This window comes from Numida meleagris, chromosome 5, assembly GCF_002078875.1.
Source record: "Numida meleagris isolate 19003 breed g44 Domestic line chromosome 5, NumMel1.0, whole genome shotgun sequence".
In the NCBI taxonomy this organism is placed as follows: domain Eukaryota; kingdom Metazoa; phylum Chordata; class Aves; order Galliformes; family Numididae; genus Numida; species Numida meleagris.
This window is the reverse complement of record NC_034413.1, coordinates 45,653,118-45,672,782: the sequence shown is the minus strand read 5'-3', so window position 1 is coordinate 45,672,782 and position 19,665 is coordinate 45,653,118. Positions and strand designations below refer to the sequence as shown.

General features: G+C 43.5%; 1 protein-coding gene and 1 long non-coding RNA gene across 2 annotated transcripts in view; one reads left to right on the top strand and one right to left on the bottom strand.

Annotated features, from left to right (window-relative positions):
* BMPR2 (bone morphogenetic protein receptor type 2) overlaps positions 1-13,270 on the bottom strand; it is a 99,645-nt gene extending 86,375 nt beyond the window's left edge. Inside the window, exon 1 of the mRNA XM_021399684.1 lies at positions 12,650-13,270. Within this exon, the coding sequence (XP_021255359.1) occupies positions 12,650-12,725 (76 nt within the window). The 5' untranslated portion in view covers positions 12,726-13,270. The remainder of the gene's footprint in view (positions 1-12,649) is intronic.
* LOC110400090 lies at positions 13,774-18,917 on the top strand. Its single transcript, XR_002439619.1, has 2 exons — positions 13,774-13,827; positions 13,995-18,917. It is a non-coding gene; the product is annotated as an uncharacterized LOC110400090 (long non-coding RNA).

The following is a 19,665-nucleotide window of genomic DNA, read 5'->3' as shown; positions in this document are numbered from 1 at the left end:
TCTTCATCTAGCTACTATTTCCTTTTCCTTCAGCTGCTTTTACACAGAATCTGGGCTTGCAGCTGGCAACAACCCATTGCAAAAGCTGAATACTGCTTGTAAAACTACTTCTGCCTTAAAGGGCAGCAGTCAACTTTACTTATGAATACATCTATTTCTGTTCCACACAGAAATAGCGATCCTGAATTAGGGAAGGCCTGAACATGAACCAGCAGGCCAGTCAGGAGATACAGACTTACACTGCCGCTGCTCCCACCACTACATGCAAAAGAGGCACAGATCTCACACAAACGTTTCTACCGTTTGCTTAAGCATTGCTACTTGGTGTGATCTCTTACACTTGCGACAACTCAAGTATGGGAATCTGTACACACTGTCATACACAAGTCATAAGCACTGTGACTTGTCAGCTCTTGATGATCAAAAATCAAATATTTTGTCCCATCATAAAAGAGGAATTTAAGAGCTTTTCTCTGGGAATATCATTGCTAGAAACGTAGTTAATTCTGACTCTATTTTAGTGTTAGGAAATTTTATTATCATGAGCTAAAACAAGTCTTCCTTGAAGACTGGATAAACACTACTGTATGGGCAGGTACGGAGAGGAGAAAGAATTTCAAAGGCATTTTATCTTTGTCTTCAAACAAAGACTTTTGAGATGAAGAGGGTCTTTGTATTCACATTTGTATACGCTTGATGAATAGAAACCGGAAGGATAGGAAGGGCAGAGCAAGCAAAGGCTACTCCAGTTCTAAGCTAGCTTCCAAAGCTTGATGTCACCAGTCTTACACAATACAAATATGAACACAAAGATGATAACTCAAAGTGATTTTAGCAGAACTACAAAGGAAAGGTATCTGGTGCCATTTCAATCTGCCACCTCACTCGTGAGTAGACAGTCTCCAAAACAGGACAATGATGCTGTTCTGGAACTGTCACCCACCTTCTCCCATACGTTTAGTTAAAAGCAATGATTTTTCTCTACATACAGTGAAAAAAATAAACTATCAGCTTGCCTTTCAAGTATCCTTGAACCTTCTGATTAATTGCACCACAGGAGAAATTGTTACAAATTCTATGGCATAGAACTCTTACACTTCCTAATGACCTGAAGAGCCCTTCAAAAATTTATCCCAGCTGGCTCCCTCCCTTCCCCTGCAATCCTACCGTAAGCTTCACGTGATTCTTACGAAATCATTATTTAAATATATGCCTCTGAAAGCACTTCCTTAATTACTTACTCAAGCATATGCACCTTTAAAATAAGTTCAGTAGATGAGCCATCTATCATGAGATACAAGCCAATTTTACGCAGGTAATGGCTGTCCTCTACTGCCTCTCATCTACCTTTTCAGTAGATCACCCCACCGCATCTCCCCCTGAACAAATGACACATTCACAGAGGATCTGATATCTATTAATCATGGTTCTCATAGTTCATGCTTTGCAAAACAATATAAGAAAAGAGAGAAAAAGAATGACCCACTTTTAGAAAGCATACCAGAAGAGTCAAGGAAGCTAAGCATTCCTTAAGGGAAGAATAAACTTCAGTCTTTTGCACTTCCTTTATGCATCCCTGTTGACCTGAACACTTATCAAAGATCTCTTTTTAATAACATGATACAACTTGTTTCTTTTCATTACAGCAAAGAAATGCATAAAGCCGCAACATTCAAGTTTTAAAGTGTCTTTCAAAATAACTGAAATAAGGGGAATGAGTGAAAATGAAGAAGGGAGAATAACAAGAAAGAAGCACACAAAGAATCACCTCCAAGCTGGGGGAAATAGCATCCATGGGTAAGAGACAAGCAAGGTCTACAACTACAAGAGTTTATTTCTATGCAGGAGCCTAAAATTACTCCTTTTCCCACTAGATGAGGCAGAGATCCTGTAGAGAAAAATATTTCATAGAAAGTGTCACAGTTATGTATCAAGCAGCTGAATTAAGGTTAGACAGATAGTTCCGATAACTACTTCGTTATGATTGAGTTCATGCTTGTTTTTAAAGCAGTGCTTCTAAGTAATTAAGGTTTTGCTACTGAAAACAAACTATAAAATTATGTTTTTCCTCTTCTAAATACAGTATTTACCACTCCCCTTCCTTAAGTGCTACACTTGCACCTTAAATTGCAGGGGAATTATCTCCATCTATGTTCCAGCAAGACAATTGACAAGGGAGAACAAACAATACACTCCACGCCAGATAAGATAAAACACTAAATTCCAGTATGTATTCTGCAGCAACCTTGCACATACACGCCTGCAACATCTTTCACTTACTGCAAATTAAGAGCATGCACAGAGTTGACAAAAGCAAAGCACTTGGCAAATTATTTTGCTTCCATCTTAACTGATCCCATTCATTTACATCTCTTTGCTCACAAACTCTTCATGTTTGTTTTCAGACTGACAAGGTGAATCCAGCAGCTTGTGCCTCCTTGGTTATCAGGAGCATCTGCTGCTCACTGGCTGTCCTCATATCACCAAGAAAACTGGACAATGCCTTTCCATGCTTTCCTCATAGCTCCACAATGTTCACTTTCCAACAGTCCTCCTCAGCTAGCGATGGTAGGTGCTACATACGAGTCAAGTTAACAAGTCCAGCAGAACTAATTAAATGGTTCAGCTCTGTGCTGCATCACATCTTATCTCCCAGTTTTGATATGCCTTAGAAGTATACATGTATCCTTTTAAACAAGCCATTTCCTTAGAAATCTTGTTAAAAGAAGTCAAAGCTCACTCTACTGCTCTTCAATTACAAGAGGGAAATGAATCTCTAATACTGTTTCCCAATACTTTTTGCTATAAAATTGTAGTGTGAATTTCCTGCCACCCCAACTAGATATCAACCTTTCCTTCAATCAAATATAATTAACTCTACAGCACTTCACTAAGTCACTTCTTGGAAAAAAAAACACCAGCTCTACGAAACGGCAAGAAATAAATGGTTTGCAATCCAAATAGCATCTTTTCAAGTCAAGATCCTTAACTATAGGAAGAATACTTCTGGTGATCGCACTGAACTCTTGCCTTTCCACATACCCACCATCGCACATTCTTTAGCTGCAAGGTCACTTTTTAAAGGTTATTACTTTTCCTTGTTTGGTACAGAATGAACAACGCTCTCATGCCTGTCTAGACTGAAACTCGATGGAATGCAGTTACCTCTCTCTGCACCTCATATTCCCACACCTCAACACAAGTGAAGCAAGCTCTGGTGTTATCAATTAAATGCTGAAACTAACAGCTTTCTGTAATTGCCACAAAGGAATTTACTATCAGATTCCACTGCATACCTCATTCTCATTTATGTACTTCAGCTCAAAGTGATAACTGCTTGCACGTGGCATTCCTGAATTATTTAAAACTACTTAGTTGCAATATAGTAACACCAGTAACATTAAGCTATGTACCCTATGCTCATTCTAACTACTCTAAAAATACGAACAAACAAAAAACACAGGAGGCACGGAAGGGTGGGAAAATTTAGGAAAATATCAAAACCCAAGGACCTTGTCCTGGAATAATGCTGCTAAACATCCAGTTAGGACTGACGTCTGGTTTTATCTGGAGAAGCAAGGATATTGTAATAGCTTTACTTATCAGAGTTTCCTAATAGCTGCACTAAAACGCCTGGTCTCCAAAACTTCTTTCAAGTCCAAAGGACTAGCAGCAAACACAAATGAGGAAAGTATTTAGTGGAATCCTGAAAAAGTGGGTGGGATTACCTCAGCATCTTCAGCATCTGAAAACGTAAATTAATGTTACTGAGCTGCGCTGTCCCAAAGTGATCCTGGTTATAAGCAGGAACACAAAAATGTCCAAAAAAAGTTGAAAGGTTCTTAACCGACACCACTAGACCATAAAAAAAAGGGCAATTTATAAACATTTCTGAGTAAATATAGAACTTAAACATGATTTTCACTTTCCCCTCAGTAATCAGATCCAGCAGACAAGTTGGCTGATACAGTAAGAGGTCAGTATTTCTTATTATCTTAACTAGCTTAAATTAGGAGGCCCACTAAAGGTTGTTGACAGTGTTTGATTTATATTTCGCATCATATGTGTGAATATATTGCCAGAAGACTGGTGGATCTAATTTAATATCCCTTTTAATGCATTTCTTCCGATATCCTCATTGAAAAATCACCTGCTCAGAACACGTTTGCAAGTCCCATATATTCATATTAACAAATGCCTTAGTATCTTAGCACCTCACTGCTTTTTTTTTTCCCCTCTGCACACAGGAGAATATATCCGTGCATTCTCAATGTGCAACTATGAAATTGTTCGCGTTATATTTTTGTATCATTATTTCTACTTTGCACTTCTCATTTTTAAAATACATTTACTATGTTGTGTCACATTTGGATTCCATATTCCTGTGCCCAAAGGCCACATCTTCAACTTCAAGTGGCATCACATATTTTGTACCCAGGTAAACAAAATAATAACCAGAATTCTCTTTGTTTTGCACACAAACGTTCTACACACCACTACTTTTTAAAATAAGGGAAGCTAAATTTGCTGACAGCTTCAACAGCAGAACTACTTCTCTTACAGGAAACAATAAGAGCAGAGAAAGTCTACTCCACATTTAAGTTATTTCTATGTCTGTACAGAAAAAAATGAAGGAATAAAAACATTTAGTGTTAGATCTTAAATGATTAACTAAAGCAATGTTAAACAATCATGGCCAAGTAATTGTGTTTAGCAGCAACAGCATTAACTATTGCAAACTAAATTTCACTAAAATTTAATTAAGCCAGATTCATCTTCGAAGTAAAAGAGAAATTACTTAACAGATCGTGGTAAAAAAAAAACTTGGATGCAATTAGTAAGTGTGAAGTTTACCAGTCAGTCACAGAAAACGAGCTGTTTTTAAGGAGCTTTTGGAAATTAGTAATATCAAGCAAACAGGCGATTTGCTAATATTAACATACTAGTTCTGAGCAGTGAAGCTGATTGGAAATTTGATAGCATATAGAGTACTTAAGAACATATACATACATACATAAACACGCATATATGTGTGAGTATTCATTGCACATAGGGAATACACACTACCATCAGCCATTTTGATGCGTTGTATAGAAAAAGTTTACAGAGAGACTCAAATACTGCCACAGGGCATCAGAAATAACTTCCCGCAATTTAAGAGGAATTAAACTGTTTTCTCATCTTTTTCACTTGAGATTCATGGACTCTCTCATCCCAGCCCCTGAAGCGCAGAGCACTGGAACACGTTCTTCCACTTCTCAGCTGCCTCCTGCTGAAGTCCCAGCAGCGAGTGCTGCGAGGCAGGCGCGTGCGCACAGCAGCAGGCCTTTGGCTCCCGCTTCAGCTGGCAGACCTGAGCATGTATGTCTATTTCAATCATGGCAGCTGCTCCAGCTACAGATCCCTGGCCTGGGCGATTATTGCTAGAAATAAAGAAAAAATTTTAAACATGCAAGCATAAGAAACCCACACTGTGATGACGTCTAGACAAGCTTCATTACAGAGTTCCTTTTATCCTTCTCTGTAACTAGAATTATTTTAATACAGAAAGATCGCTCCTGGTCTAAGTGCCTGCTTTGCATATATATGGAGGTGCCACAGAGTAACTAAAGTGATAGGCGCTACAATTTTCTTGCTACAATCTTAGCTTTCCTCAGCTTACAAATATTGGCTCCGCCTATCTTTCAAGTCTCAGACAGCTAAATATAATGAAGATTTATATTTGAGAACCAGTAATCATGAAAAAAATAACCTTCAAGTAAGAAGGTCCCTTGTCTGGGAATAAATATAGAGAAGTTACTTCTGGGGTTTAGGTTTAAATAAATGACGCAAGGCTCACAGCACAAGGTATGCACTCTAGATACATGCTAGGTCTGTACCAAGACTTTCTCAACTTAGAAGTTACAAGGACACAAGATCTCCCAAACTGAGATGCCTAAAAGAAAAAAAAGCTTGACTCATAAAAAGATTTTCTAAGTATCTAAAACAATATACTCTCTGAGATTGGAGTTATTTAATACATTCATTAATAAATAAAACAGCTTGCACAAAAACACAACCAACTCTTTTTTCTGGAAAATCTTGGAAATTCTTGGAAAATCTAATTAAGGTTCCATAACGCTCCAAGAGTTTGTTCCAGATCCACACTGCTTTGGAGACACAAATAGAACTTTTTATTTTTAAGAGAAACCAAGTCAAACAGAGGGAGTCAGATAAGGCAGAAGCAGCAGAGCATGTCTGGTCAGTCCTCCGGTAACTGAACTATGCCAAGGCCACTCAGGCCAGGTGAACCTGACCTTCGTGACAGGCAGAAAAAAGTTCACTCGAGGCCAAGAATGAGCAGCTTTTCAGGTGACACTGCCAATCCCCAATACTGCGATATCAATTAAGTGCTGCATTCTCAAATATACAAATTAGTGAACCCAATTAACATATATGACCTATGATTATACTTTCAGTCATCTCAAAAAAAAAAAAAATTCTTACAACCTCAAGTAGAATAAGCATATATAGAACAGAGAGAATGTTGCTAAATGCAACAGCAATTTGCTCACATCACATAGCCCACTTGACTGGGACAGTCAGTACCCTAGCGCAAAGGTTCACGGTACCTCTGGTTTTGTCACTGTCTGCCATTTACTCCAACCGTGCATGTCACAGTAAATGCCTTTCAAGTACACCTACTTAACACAAATAATACAACTATTTTTCATGCTCTTCACAGATTCAAGCAAGTATAATACATAACAAAAGCATTCAAGGGGTCCACAGGAAAAATACGTTACAGTAACACTGAAAAGATGTCATAATAAGAAATTATAATACATTTAATGTGTGGGATGTCTGAAACAAGGGTTCTGTATACGCAGGACTGTATACACAGGATGATCAAATCTAGTTCTGAAAGGGTGCAAAACAATGCACACAATAAACTGCAAGTTACTCACACACACCATGAAGTCATAGATGGATGACAATCATGCAGTAAAGTGATTTGGGCATTGTTTTGGAAGTTTAGTAAAAATGCTGAGTATACAGTGTCCCAAACACAACTCGTTCCATAGCTGTAGACTAAAGAAGTCTAATTTCTAAGAGCATGCTCTTTCTTCCACACTTCTTACCCAAAACACTCCTCCCACAGAAGGGATTGCCAGCCACCCCTCAGGCCCCCCAAACGTACAGCGACTGCTCCAGAGCAGAGCACGCACTGCCAGGTGTGTGGCATCCCTGTGACAACCGGGCAGCCCATTTTAAGCAAATAGACTTACAGAGGCTCAGTTCTGCCCAACCTTCCAATTGGGAAAGCTCTACCTTGGAATTCTCTCCTCAATTCAGATCCTAGTTTTTGTGAAAGCGGGAGTAAATTAATCTCTTGAGAGACTATTAGCATCTTTCACATACGGTTGAAATTGGCCAGCAGATTCAGGAGTTACTGATGGAAATAGAAGGGACTGCAGATGGCAGTGACATGAAAAGGAGTCTTCTGTGCCTGCATTCCCAGTTTTTCCCTCCCTATCTCACAGAGAAATAAGCAACAAAATACAGAGTACTGAGAGATGTAGAGCATGGACACCTTCACAACTCAAAACACAACGCGTGATGTGCTACAAAACAAAGGAGGCGATGAACAAAACAGAAAGCCCCCAGTGACTTGGAACAAAATGCCATCATCTCCCAGACACCCTGTGGTTTCCAAGGTTGTGAGGCTGAGGGAAGGGGAAGAGGGTAGAGACATCATCTAAATGACTAGGTCTCACTCATTCTCACAACAGCCACAAGAAGCCTTCAAAACCGCTGCCTACAACTATGCTTTCTCTCCCTCTCTCCAGGGAGAAAACTTCCTTGCCCCACATAACTGCAGACATGCATTCTCCCATCAAGTTTGACAAATGCAAGACATCTCTGCCCAATACACCTTGGTTCTCATCTGTTGAGAAACAAATTCAGCCCTTCATCCTTTCAAACTTCTGCAGCCCTGCCACCTGCTCCTTCCATTTGCTCACACAGACTGACCTCCCTAAGCAGATCCCACCACTGCTCAGCCCAGATCCCAGCTCTGCAGGCTGAGAGCGAACTTTAAGACACTACACTCTGATGTATGAACAACTTACCAGGACTCTGCTGTTCTCTGGCAATTGATTGCCTGCACGCGTACAGCACGCTGAACGTTCAGGGGTATCACCACATTAATTGAGGCCTATCTTAAGCAATCTTGCACCAGAGTGGAGAAGGGGGACTACTACTGTTGCATTACAACATACATGTTAACTAAGTACTGTAACAGGACAGGCTGTGCAATCCATCTTCACTGAAGATACTAGAAAGGTCAGATAAATGTTACCTACACTTATGCATCCAGACCATGTAGGATACAGGAATCGCTTCCAGCTTTACACTTCTATGGACTAATTTCAAAGACACAAACAACAACTAAACTATATTCAGTACTCAAAGTATTCTTCTGTTTTGAGAACTGTTCTTCTATTGCATTATTTTTCAATTGAAATTGAAGCCGTTAGTAGTATCGCTAAGTCTACAAGTTAACAAAATTAACACAACTACATGCAAGCTACACACAGATTCCTGTCCTACCCAATGCACAGCATCATCAGGACTGTTTTATTCAGACATAAACATTCTGTCCTGAATGGAACTTTGTGCCCTGCTTACGCACAGTCTGCTCAGAAAATGAAAGCACACGTTCATGGCATGGCCAGACTTTGAGCCCAAACACAATATAACTCCTGTGACAGGAAACCATGCACTCTGTTGGGGTAATAAAGCATTTGTGAAGAGCCTAACAGATCACCTTTCTCTTCTCCATGGTGAGAAATGCAAAGGAAGGTAACAGCTGCCAAGGAGACAATGACACTGACTATACAGACTGCTGATAAATATATAATGAGATAGGAAAAGGCAAGCGGGACAACGATAAAAAAAATCATTTGTTGATTTTTACAAGAGAAATTTGCAATATGTGCTAAAGAGGTGTCATCAAAACAGCTGTTTCATCATGAGAGTATTTCCTATGGGAAATACTTCCATCTTTGTCCCTGGTGAAATAAGGCTTGCCCTCCTGCATCAGAGAAGAACAGGCAGACAATTCAGCCAGCATTTACACATGGTTCCTTTGAGGGTAAAACATTCGTACTGAAGCATCTATGTGACAATTCAGGGCTTGAAATTTGGGCTCCTGACCAATCTGGCCAGACTATCTCCCATTTCCTTACAGGATACGCCTACACCACGCAGCACAGTACAGAAATACCCAAGTTTGATCGGGAACTGGAGGCAGTGTAGCTGAGATATCGAAGAGGTTCATGTAGGCTCATTTGCCTAATGGCAAAAAGGCTCTTCTCAGAGGGGTAAAGGGGTTCATGCACAATTCTGCGCTCTCACAGCCACACAACTGGAGAGTTAACGAAGCCCTAGACTGACACATAGGCTGTGCTTGTGTGTCTCCATCAAGCACACTACTTGTGTCCTTCATATTGACAGCCCATGTTCAGCTGCTATGCTAGTACTTCTGAGAAAGCTCCCAAACCAAACGGAGAAGTAAATAAGATTTTTAGATTACAACCGAATGAGCCATTAACGATGGGTATAGCTCTAGTCAAGAAGCTGACACCGAAGAACAGATAGATTTAAGAAAACTGTTTAATATGCAAGATAAGTCAGTTACTAATTCAAAACACTGATAAAGTAACCGAGTTGAATGGCCAAAAGGAGTTCTTTCTCATGTCACACAATTCATATTTCAAACAAATTATGTTTGTACACTACAGTAGCTCCAATTGGCAAGACAGAACAGGATAAAGAAGCTTTGGTTCACTCATTTTAATTAATAATTAAAACAATCATTTAAAAAAAAAAAACACCCCTTCAATTTCTATCCAATTCTTTTCGCTCTGAAAGTCTTGCAGCCTTGTTGATCCACACACATACAAGCACAAGGGAAAGACCCACAAAGATAAAAAGACATTCTACTTGCTTTAATTCTTACTTCATGTTTTCCACAAGTCATTTACACATTAGACAAAGGAATGCTGTCTACTGTGGATAAGTAGAAAGAAGGAGTAGTGGTTTAGTATTGTGTATCACATAAAGCAAGCAAATGAAACAAGATTAATATCTAGTTCATATGAACACCCAAATGAAATTCTTCAGCAGTACTGTGGAACAGTTCAAAGGTTCACCAGCCACTTCTTAGGCACAACCCTCACAATTAATGTATCCAAATCCTCCTTAATATAAGGGAGCAGAAATATGTCTCACAGCTCTAAACAAGACTTAGAAAGAGGTATTTCAAGTAACTTGATAAATGAAGAATAAAGTAGTGAAAATATTCCCCCCCCCTCCCCCCCCAATCAACATACTTTAAAATCCCTCTATCTTATTTAAAACTAGTGTAGGTAAAATGTACTCCTCTTTAAGAGAATTGCTGGAGTGAAAAATACACAATCTAAATACAAAGCTACCAGGTACTTGTTAAGGTATGGATTTTACAGAGAAAGCCAGCAACACTTTCTCCTAATAAAACCCAAAGGAAAAAAAAGGGGGGGGGGGGGGCAAAGAACCCCACCTGAATCTAGTTCTTCATTATATTCTCATCTAGCAGAGTGAAGGAAGGACTACTACGTTAAGCTCAGGTCTTTACTGAGCTCTCCCAAAGGAGACCTACATATTCTTGTCAAGGCAGAAAGCTCAAACCTATTACGAAAATACTTTCCCTCTGATGTCATGATTTTGCATCTATAAACACTCAGTTCCAACCACTGCAGAGATACAGTACCAATCGACAATTGGAAGTAACAATTAATAAAGGGTTTCCAGGCCAGAACCAGCACTGTCACTGATGTGAGCATACAGTTCATACTCTGGGGGGAGGGGAAGAGAAGAAATAACGTTGGCTCTTTCATGAACATAAAAGGGCAGAATTACACATTAGTGTAGCTTCCCCATGTATAGACATTTTTTCCCTGAAATGCAGTGTAAACCTAAAACCAACCATTAGTTACTTTAAGTAAAGCTCAAATCATTTGTGTAATTACTCTTACAGAGGATTACAACCAAAGTTTGTATAATGTGGATTGTTAAAATTTCATAATTAAGGAATAAATCACAATGGGAAAATGGGTCCCTATTCACAAGCAGCCAAACAAGCTGGCATCATTAATACCCTCGTAACAAGGCAAGACCAGAACTGAAATGTATGAACGCTGTTGCCAGGTCAGGACAGAGGTGAACCGGCAGAACTGTGCAGACGGGCTCGCACCGCACCTGCCCAGCCCTGGGCCTACCTCAGAGCCGTGCTCGCTCCTTCACCGCCCTTCTTCCTTACCACGGCAAAGCAGAGAACAACCTGCCCAAGCGTTCATGACAAGGGCAAAAAAATCCTGTACTTCTTTTAATCATTATTATTATATTTGAAATGTTAGGCAGTGAGCACCCTTGATTCCTGCATGCTTTAAATACCAAGACTTTTTGACCTTCAGAAGGCCCTTCTTCCTGAAGAAAAATCACTCCCAGGAAACTAACACAGACATAACAGAGATCAATCTAAAATAATAACAGTCACAGGTCGGGGTGATACCAGCATCATCAGTTGTTTCATGCTAACATCCTCCCGAAAGAGACGTCTTAAGAAGAGGAAGCAAAGAAATCTGGGGCTGTCCAGTCAGAGCGATGAAAGCCTATACACCATGATTTTCTTACAAGCAAGGATTCATTTGTGAACTACACGCAGACTACTGAAACGGCTCAAGAAGCACCTAGTCCTGCAAAATTGGATTCTGATTAGTAAAATGACATAAAAGTTGTAGGAGTCTCCCAGAACTGCTGGGAAATACAAACAGTACTGGTTCTATGGGCATTAATATCAGTGCACACTGATGGCAGTAGCACTTGAGGAGCTCCAGTGTGCTCAGCTGTCACCAGGACAGAGCCAAAACTGGGAGACCAATGCACCTCTCTTCCAATATCGGGTCAAACATCTCAAGTATCAAACATGAAGCTTCCGAGCAAAATTAAAAATAGGTCAAAGTGCCCAAAAATATGGCCAAGGACGGCCTTACAATCTATGCTTCCACCTCCTTGTTTAAAATAAGAGTCCTCTTCAAGATCTTCCAGCGTTCCGCATCAACGCTTTGTGCTGCTGGCCTACAACAGCGAGCGACAATAGGAGTAGCCAGTTTGCTTCAGATCGCCCCCAGGAAACAAACGTACCTCACGATCGGTCTGTCATAGGGCTGCAGCACATGCTCCAGGCCCTAAGAGCACCGATGCCATAAAATTAAAAATGGCTGTGCCCAGAGATCCCACAGCACAACCGGCACAGCTCTGCCGGCGATTAAAATATATATTAAAAACGCCTGCATTACCTTACCGAGGGCGCGGCATGCAAAACGAAAAGATTGTTTCAATTTTGGAAAAATACTGAAGTAAGAAGACAAGAGAAGCGGAGCTGCACAAAAAACGCATCCTGACTGCGGATGGCTCGTTTACACAATAAAGCAGATTCACGCCGCCGGCCGCCCCAACGCGCGGCCCTCCCGAGGCGCCCGGCACGGAGCCCGCACGGAGCCGCCGCCGCCGGACCGCGCCCCGCCGTGCCCAAACGCCGTGCCCAAACGCCGTGCCCGGTACTTACCGGCCGCAGCGCCGGGCTGCGGGGCGGCAGCGGCGAGCAGGAGCACCAGCACGAGGTGCTGCAGTGAGGCCGTCATACTGGGGGCGCGGGGGTCGAGACGGGGGTGGGAAATTAAGACACCGACGAGAGGGATTTCCTCCGTTTTCCAGCGGCCGTAGCGAGCTCTCGGCTCACGATGCAGTCTGCGAAGGCGGACGGCAGGTGAGGAGCGCCGGCTGCGCTGCTACTCGGTCGCGGCAGCCCGCCCGCATGGCTCCGCGGCGCCGGGGAGGACGCCGGCCGCTGCCGCCGAGCCCGGGCGCATCGCCCCGCTCCGGGAAAGGCGTCGTGCCGCGGCCCGCCTCGGGAAAGCGCTTATTTCCCACGCAGCTTCACGATATCGAAGAAGCAGCCGGGTTGGGAAGGAAACATATCCAGACGGGAGGCGGCGGCTGCGGCAGCTGTCACTCACGGCAGCCCCTCGCGCTGCCCGGCTCTAAAGGCTGGGGGCAGAGCCGGCTTCGCCCGGCGGAGGGCCCCGCCGCCTTCACGCGCCCGAGGACGCTCCGCGGCGAGGCGGGACCCGGTGCGCTCTCTGCGCGGGGGCTACGGCCGCCCCCCGGCCCATCCGCCCGCCGCCAGCCGGCTCCGCAGCCCGGCCCCCGCGGCGACGCCACCCCCGGCCGCCCCGACAGAGGTGGGGCGCGGGGCGGCGGGAGCGAGGCCCCTCCTCGGCGGCCCCGGCGGCGCCCGGCTGCGTTCCGCGGAGGTTCTTCCCCGCGCCGAGGAACGGCGCTCCCCCTTTTCTTCCTCCTCCTCAGCGTTCCGCGAGCCGCCTCAGCGTTCCGCGAGCCGCCTCAGCGCCGGCACGGCCGCCTCTCTCTGCTCCAAGCGAGGCAGGGCGCAGCTGTGCCCGCGGGGCGGGGAGCGCCTCGGTCCCTTCGCGCTGCCTTCCCCGACGCCGGGCTGGCCGGCGAGGGGCGGTCCCGCGCCGCCTCCTTCCCGTGCCCTCCGCCGGCCGAGGGCCGCAGGTCCGCCGCCCCGCCGCAGCTCGCGCCCCCTCCCGCCCGCCGACACCAGCAGCCGCGCCTCGCGCCAGACACAAAGGGGACTCGCTCCAACCGCCGGCCCGGGGCGCCGCGCCCCGCCCCCCGCGCCCCGCCCCCGCCGCGCCCCTGACCATAGAGGCGGGCCTCCGGGTAGGTAAAGAGGGGCACCGCTGCGAGGAGGGGCGGTGCTGTGCGCGCGGGCCGTTGGGGGCTCCGCCATGTTGGGGGGCGGGGAAGGTAGTGAGGGGTTGGGGTTCTTTTGCTGCCTTTGCCCCCTGTTTTGAGCCTCGCGTTTTTCCTTTAATAAACGCTCACAGATCTGCCCCGTCCTCTGCTTCGAGCCCTGCTGCAGTCCCCGCTGAGCTCCAGCAGCGTGGCGGTACCCAAGTCAAATGCACTCCGCTTGCACCTGGCTCACCCCGGCAAAACCATTATCTGCTGCTTAAATTAAAGAGATTTTTTATTTTCAAAACTAAGATTAAAAAGTCAATCTGATGAGCTATTGGTATGCTTTAACCTTTGCTACATGACACAGAACTGAGGAGATAATTAAGGCCAGCAGCTGACTGGAAGGCTGATGTTCTGGCCCAACAAAGGCTCTTCCAAACAAGTTTTACCGGGTACGGGTTAGAAAAAGGTTCTTAAAAACATCCTGTGTGCAGAGGGTGCCTTCCTAGCTTCTCCAGTGGGTAGTCACAGGAGACGCTTCCCTGTGCCTGCACTTCTACACCAGCTTCAGTAATGAGGGAACGACGGAGGAACACGTCCAAAAACCCAATTCCTCAACTCCAGATATTAAATACTCCTCCATAAAATGGCAGAGTTGCAAATCAGAGAGAGGTTTTTAATGATAAGAGCCTCTGCGTTACTTCATTGCTTCCACATCCATAACAGGTGAAATAGATTTGAACTGATTCTTGCGTCATCAAGAGACATTAAATTCTAATGGGATTTTTATCATTGTAATGCTTAGGCCAGAAACAGGGTTTGACATTCCTAATATCAAGTTGAGTTTGTGGGGCTGGTCTTTACAAGACTATTTTCAAAGATTGTTACAATATTTTTACTTCCAATCTATGCAGATCTAACATGGTATTGGTGAGAGACAATGAAATATAGAATCCCAGACTGTAATTTGTATTGCCATTCTCCAGTATTACAGCCACATGTATAACACAATATCTTTCCTGTTCGTTGTGGAATGTGAACTGAAGAGAAATAACCCTGAGAAGAAAAAAAACCCAAAAAACAATAACATACAACAGTTTTACCTCTGAGAGAGGAGAAAAAAATCCAAACCAACACTGAATATTCTTTGTGGGCCACAAATCCATTGTTCTTTTCTGTTTTAGCAAAGACTAACTGCTCAAAATGCTTCCTACCCAGCTGCACCTACCAATAAAATAAGCAGGAGCTGCTTTGCTCACAGAAAACAAGAACCTAACTGTGTGGGCTGCACAGCACTTTCACTGTTTAGATGGTAAAAGAAAATTACAGTAATTATGACGTATATCAAAACCTGCTCAGCCTGAAGTAAATGACAGAAGTCCTGCTTGTGTTAATGGTTCTAGTCTTGGCTCATTAGTTAACACTGTGAGTTCTCCACAAGGATTCATATAAAACAGATATTCTGCCTTAAAACACTATTTTTCTTGTGTCAAAATGGATTGGATTTTTGTTGTGGGTTTTTTTCTTTTTCCTAGAAAGAAGAAACAAGACTCATGCTGTTTTTAATATTTACTATTTCCTCACTGTTTCACAAATACCCAGGCCATGTTCCAGCAGACACCCTTGTGAAGACCACAGAGGCCTGCAAAAGTCCCCTCAAGGCTGTGGAGCTGCTTCACCTGAGCTTGTATCAGGACCTTGGACTAACCTCCTGGATGCGAATTTCCAGCAGTTTGCAAGAGTTTGTCCTCCTACCCTGCCTCATTTTGAATTTTGCCAAAGCCTTGAGCAGGGACCAGTCCCTTCTAGCCAAGTGGGACTGGCAGGGTGCAAAGCCCCTGGCCCCACAGCAATGCCATGCTGCAGGGCCAAGGAGGGGCTGGCCCTGCTCCAGCACACAGACGCAGGAAGCAATCATGGCTGTCCGAGCATGGGAGCAGCTTCCTTTTCCCACGGTGGTGGAAGGAAACCAGATCTGAACTGTCACTCGCAGACTCACTCATTGTTATGTGCTCGGACAAGGGCATATTTATCGTTCTTGCTGTGACATTGCTTTATCTGTTTAACTGTAAGCTTGAATTTCACCAGCATAATATTTAGCAATTTCAAATAAGACCAACAGGAAAACATTCAGGACAATGAAGACCTGCAAAGCTGCAACACTGTAAGTCTGTAATGTTGGTTCCAAAAAGGCTTGGGGGAAAGATGAGAAAAAGCCTGTAAAACCTACTGAGATGTTAGAGGAAGATATTCTGCCTGAAGCACTGTATTTCCACCAGGAAGAACTTAGCTTGGTGAAACAACAGTAGTGAATATAACTAAGAAATTACTGTTAAAAATAGAGTGAGAACGAGGAGGAAAGACCTTAGAAAACACACTCTTCTGCAACTGTTGTTCACTGTTCTCACAGCCAGGCAAGGATGAGTTTCAAAGCATTTTCAGGGCAGGTGCAAGGACAGCGACAGAAGAGCCAAGGCACAGTGGCTGTAAGCTCCCTTAGGTAGCAGCCTAATGTGAATGGAGCCCACAGCAGGGCATGTCTGCCTTGCCCTAGGGTGAGGAAGTTTTGAATGACACAGCCCCTGGTGGGGCACTGAGGCTGCCCTTTATGCTACGTCTGTACTTAAGTGAGACACTGCAATGAGAAGTAAGGCTGATACACATCTCGGGTCTTTCCTGCTGTCAGCCACACTGATGCACATGCAAATATGGTGATGTCACTTGCAAATTCACCGCACATAAATGAGACAGAACACGTCTTTGGTAACAGCATCTCATTTGAACAATGTGTTTTTTTCACTAGGCATATGGGGATTTGTTTTCATGCTTCCAAGGGAATTTTCCAATCAATGGAAAATAAAATGTACAAGGTATTAAGAAAACCAAAATGAACTACCAAACAATAGCATTAGCCCTGTTTATTTTTAGATAGTGCAATTTTCAGGCACTTTAAGAGGATTTCTCAGGATGGGTTCACTGTTATCCAAGAGTTTTTCAGCACTGACGCCACACAACTGTTATCATTGTTAGGACTCAGGGGACTGTTCTTTTTGACAGGGCCTTTCAAGAAGTCAACAAATCAGTTTAAAATAAGTCATAAATTATACTTGGCTGCCTATCAGCTTGGCCAGAGCGTTCTCTCAGTGCTGTCATAAGTGTTAGGGAAAGAGGATAACAACATGGCCCAATGTTTAGCATTTAGGGAATATTTTGTTCCCAATTTAAAAACAAAGTATCCCCATAGCATTGACTCTGATGACTAAATATATGCTAAAACAGTAATCAAGATGTTCACACTTTACTCCAAATAAATACACCCATTCTGAATCCTAAGTAATGCCCTAATAAATAATGGATTTGTTACAGGTCTTCTGCTGCAAATGCCTGCCACTCACAGCTACATTAGGGAGCTGTCAGCAGGATCATCTCCCACATCTCACCTCCTGTACCTGTATGTGAAGAGACTTGGTTCCTGATAACCAGGATCCAAGCCTTACATAGCCCTCTAGATTATTATTAACATCCTGAACTGCAGCCAGAATGAACTGAAAAGACAATACTGTCTACTCATAGTCTGCTGAGTTATCAGCTAAGGCTTCAGCCAGTGCAGCCAAACAAGTAATCACACGCAGAGGCTGTTACCATTGGAAGCATTCAGTTACTTATTTTACATAGATTTTCCCATCAGTGTTAAATCTGAGGTGTCACGCAGAGCCATTAATACACCCCCATGAGCTCAGTAGGAGTTAAAGGTCAGAATAGTGAGAGCAGCTGTGGGAAGACTGTAATTATACAGAAGTGGGGACACAATGTGTAGAAAGAGAAATAGAGTGTCCCCTGGTGATGTTAGAAGCAGTCTGGCTCTTGAAGTACCTTTCTTCAGCACTGACACAATTCCTTCGCATGCCTTCCCTTGACCTACCAGAGTCGCTCACACCTTAGCTGAATTGATTGCTGGTTTCTGCTCCTTTTCCAGGGCTCTGCTTTATCTTGGGAAAATGGAGGGACATTCCCTCCATGAAAGAGGGACAGGCAGATAGACACTAAACATCACAGCCCAAGTCTCACATACTTGAACAGAGAGAAGACTGACTGAAACCTCCTTTGTGCTGGAAAGTCAATTCCTTTCTGTTCTTTCTGATGGGCAGGAAAAGCACTATCCACTGCAATCGACAACCAGTCTGGTCTGTCCTGCCAAGATCTCAGACTGATAAAGCCTCTGTAGCACCACAAACCAGAGCTTGCTCTCACTCTCACGATTACACCAAGAGCTTTAAGGAAATGGTAAATTGAATTCCTTGCCTCAGAGGGAATTTATTTCCCCTTTGGCCCAGTGAAATAATCTGTGCCAGACATTACTTTTGGCCTTTAGACTCATAAAAGCCTGTCTGAAAGCTACTATGGCTTCCTTTTTCTACGTCTCTGAAGCACAGAAAGTAGCAATAACTGTCCAGCATTTGAGAAAAAAAAAAAAAAAGTTTTTGTGAGTATGCATTTGTAAGGGTTTTTAGTCTTGGATTTTTCTAACCCTACTCTGTCTCTTTGTAATCTACTGCAAGACAAACCATACTCTGCAATGAACTCACCAAGGTCTTTGCCATCACCCAGTATCAGTAGGTAAATTTTGTTTACTTTCAACAGGAGATTTTTAATTAATTTAATACAAAAATGATTTGCACTGCTCTAGGGGCAATCCCTGAAAAGATGTATTTTGATCTTGATCTTATTTTCTTGTATGCTGGCCTCACATTTCTTGATTTGGGGGATAGCAAATGGTCTCCTTTGCATAGCACATACTTGCTTTACAAAAGACGTAAGGCTCAAGCCTGGATACGTAAGCACGTAGGCATGAGACAGGTAAGCCTTCAGTGTTCAAGGAGGAGGAGGAAATTGTATGTTGTGGGATAGACACACAAATGTAATATTTTGACTCTAGAAGGATTAGCAATGAAACAGTTAATAGACATTTTTATGTTTCATAATATATGATATCTCACTGTGATAATGAACTACCAGCCATGTTCGTAGCAGTCACTGTCTTGTTTTAGAGATAACACTGCTTAGTCTGTGGAGACTTTATCTCTGTTTTGGGGGTGGAGGTGAGAGAAACTTTCATGCTAGTTCTGAGAAATGCTTCCCACTTTGAATTATGCCTTAAATCGTACACTGAAGGCCCTTTACAGCTTGCCCAAATCCCTTAGTGTGCTCATCGCAACATAAAATGGGAAATTGACTGCAGGGTATTCATCAGTTCGAAACATAACTTACTTATTCATTAAAACCAACAGTGGATTTAGTCAGAAACAGAGATACAAGGAGTCGTGCCAGAACCATCTTCTCGTCCTTAGCAGGGGGGTATGTCATTGCCACAGACTTGCAGGGCTTCATTCCTGAGAGCTTCCTGCACCTTCTCACACTCACAAGAGGCGGCTGGGAGCAGCGCTCACGGCATCTCCGACACTCTCCCTCCTACTCCCACATTCCTGCTTTTATTTTATTTTTTTTAATTACTCACTACATGAGCTAGTTGATAGCACAAGGCCAGGTTGGCTTTCAGAGGCCGGCTCTTCCTTTTCATTCTCTAATTTCTCACAGACAACTAGACCTGAAAGCATTTCTCCAATCAGCACAATGCTTCTAGCAGAAAGCTAACAAAAATGCCCCTTGAGAACAAACAAAACCACCTGATGAAGCCTTAGTGGACCTGTGCTCCCTTTGCTGAGGGGAGAGCCTGGAGAAAGCAATGTGTGCGTGCCTATTGCTGGTTGTCCTTGAACACCAATGCCAGCTCGACAAGCACCAGCCATTCACCTAAAAGAG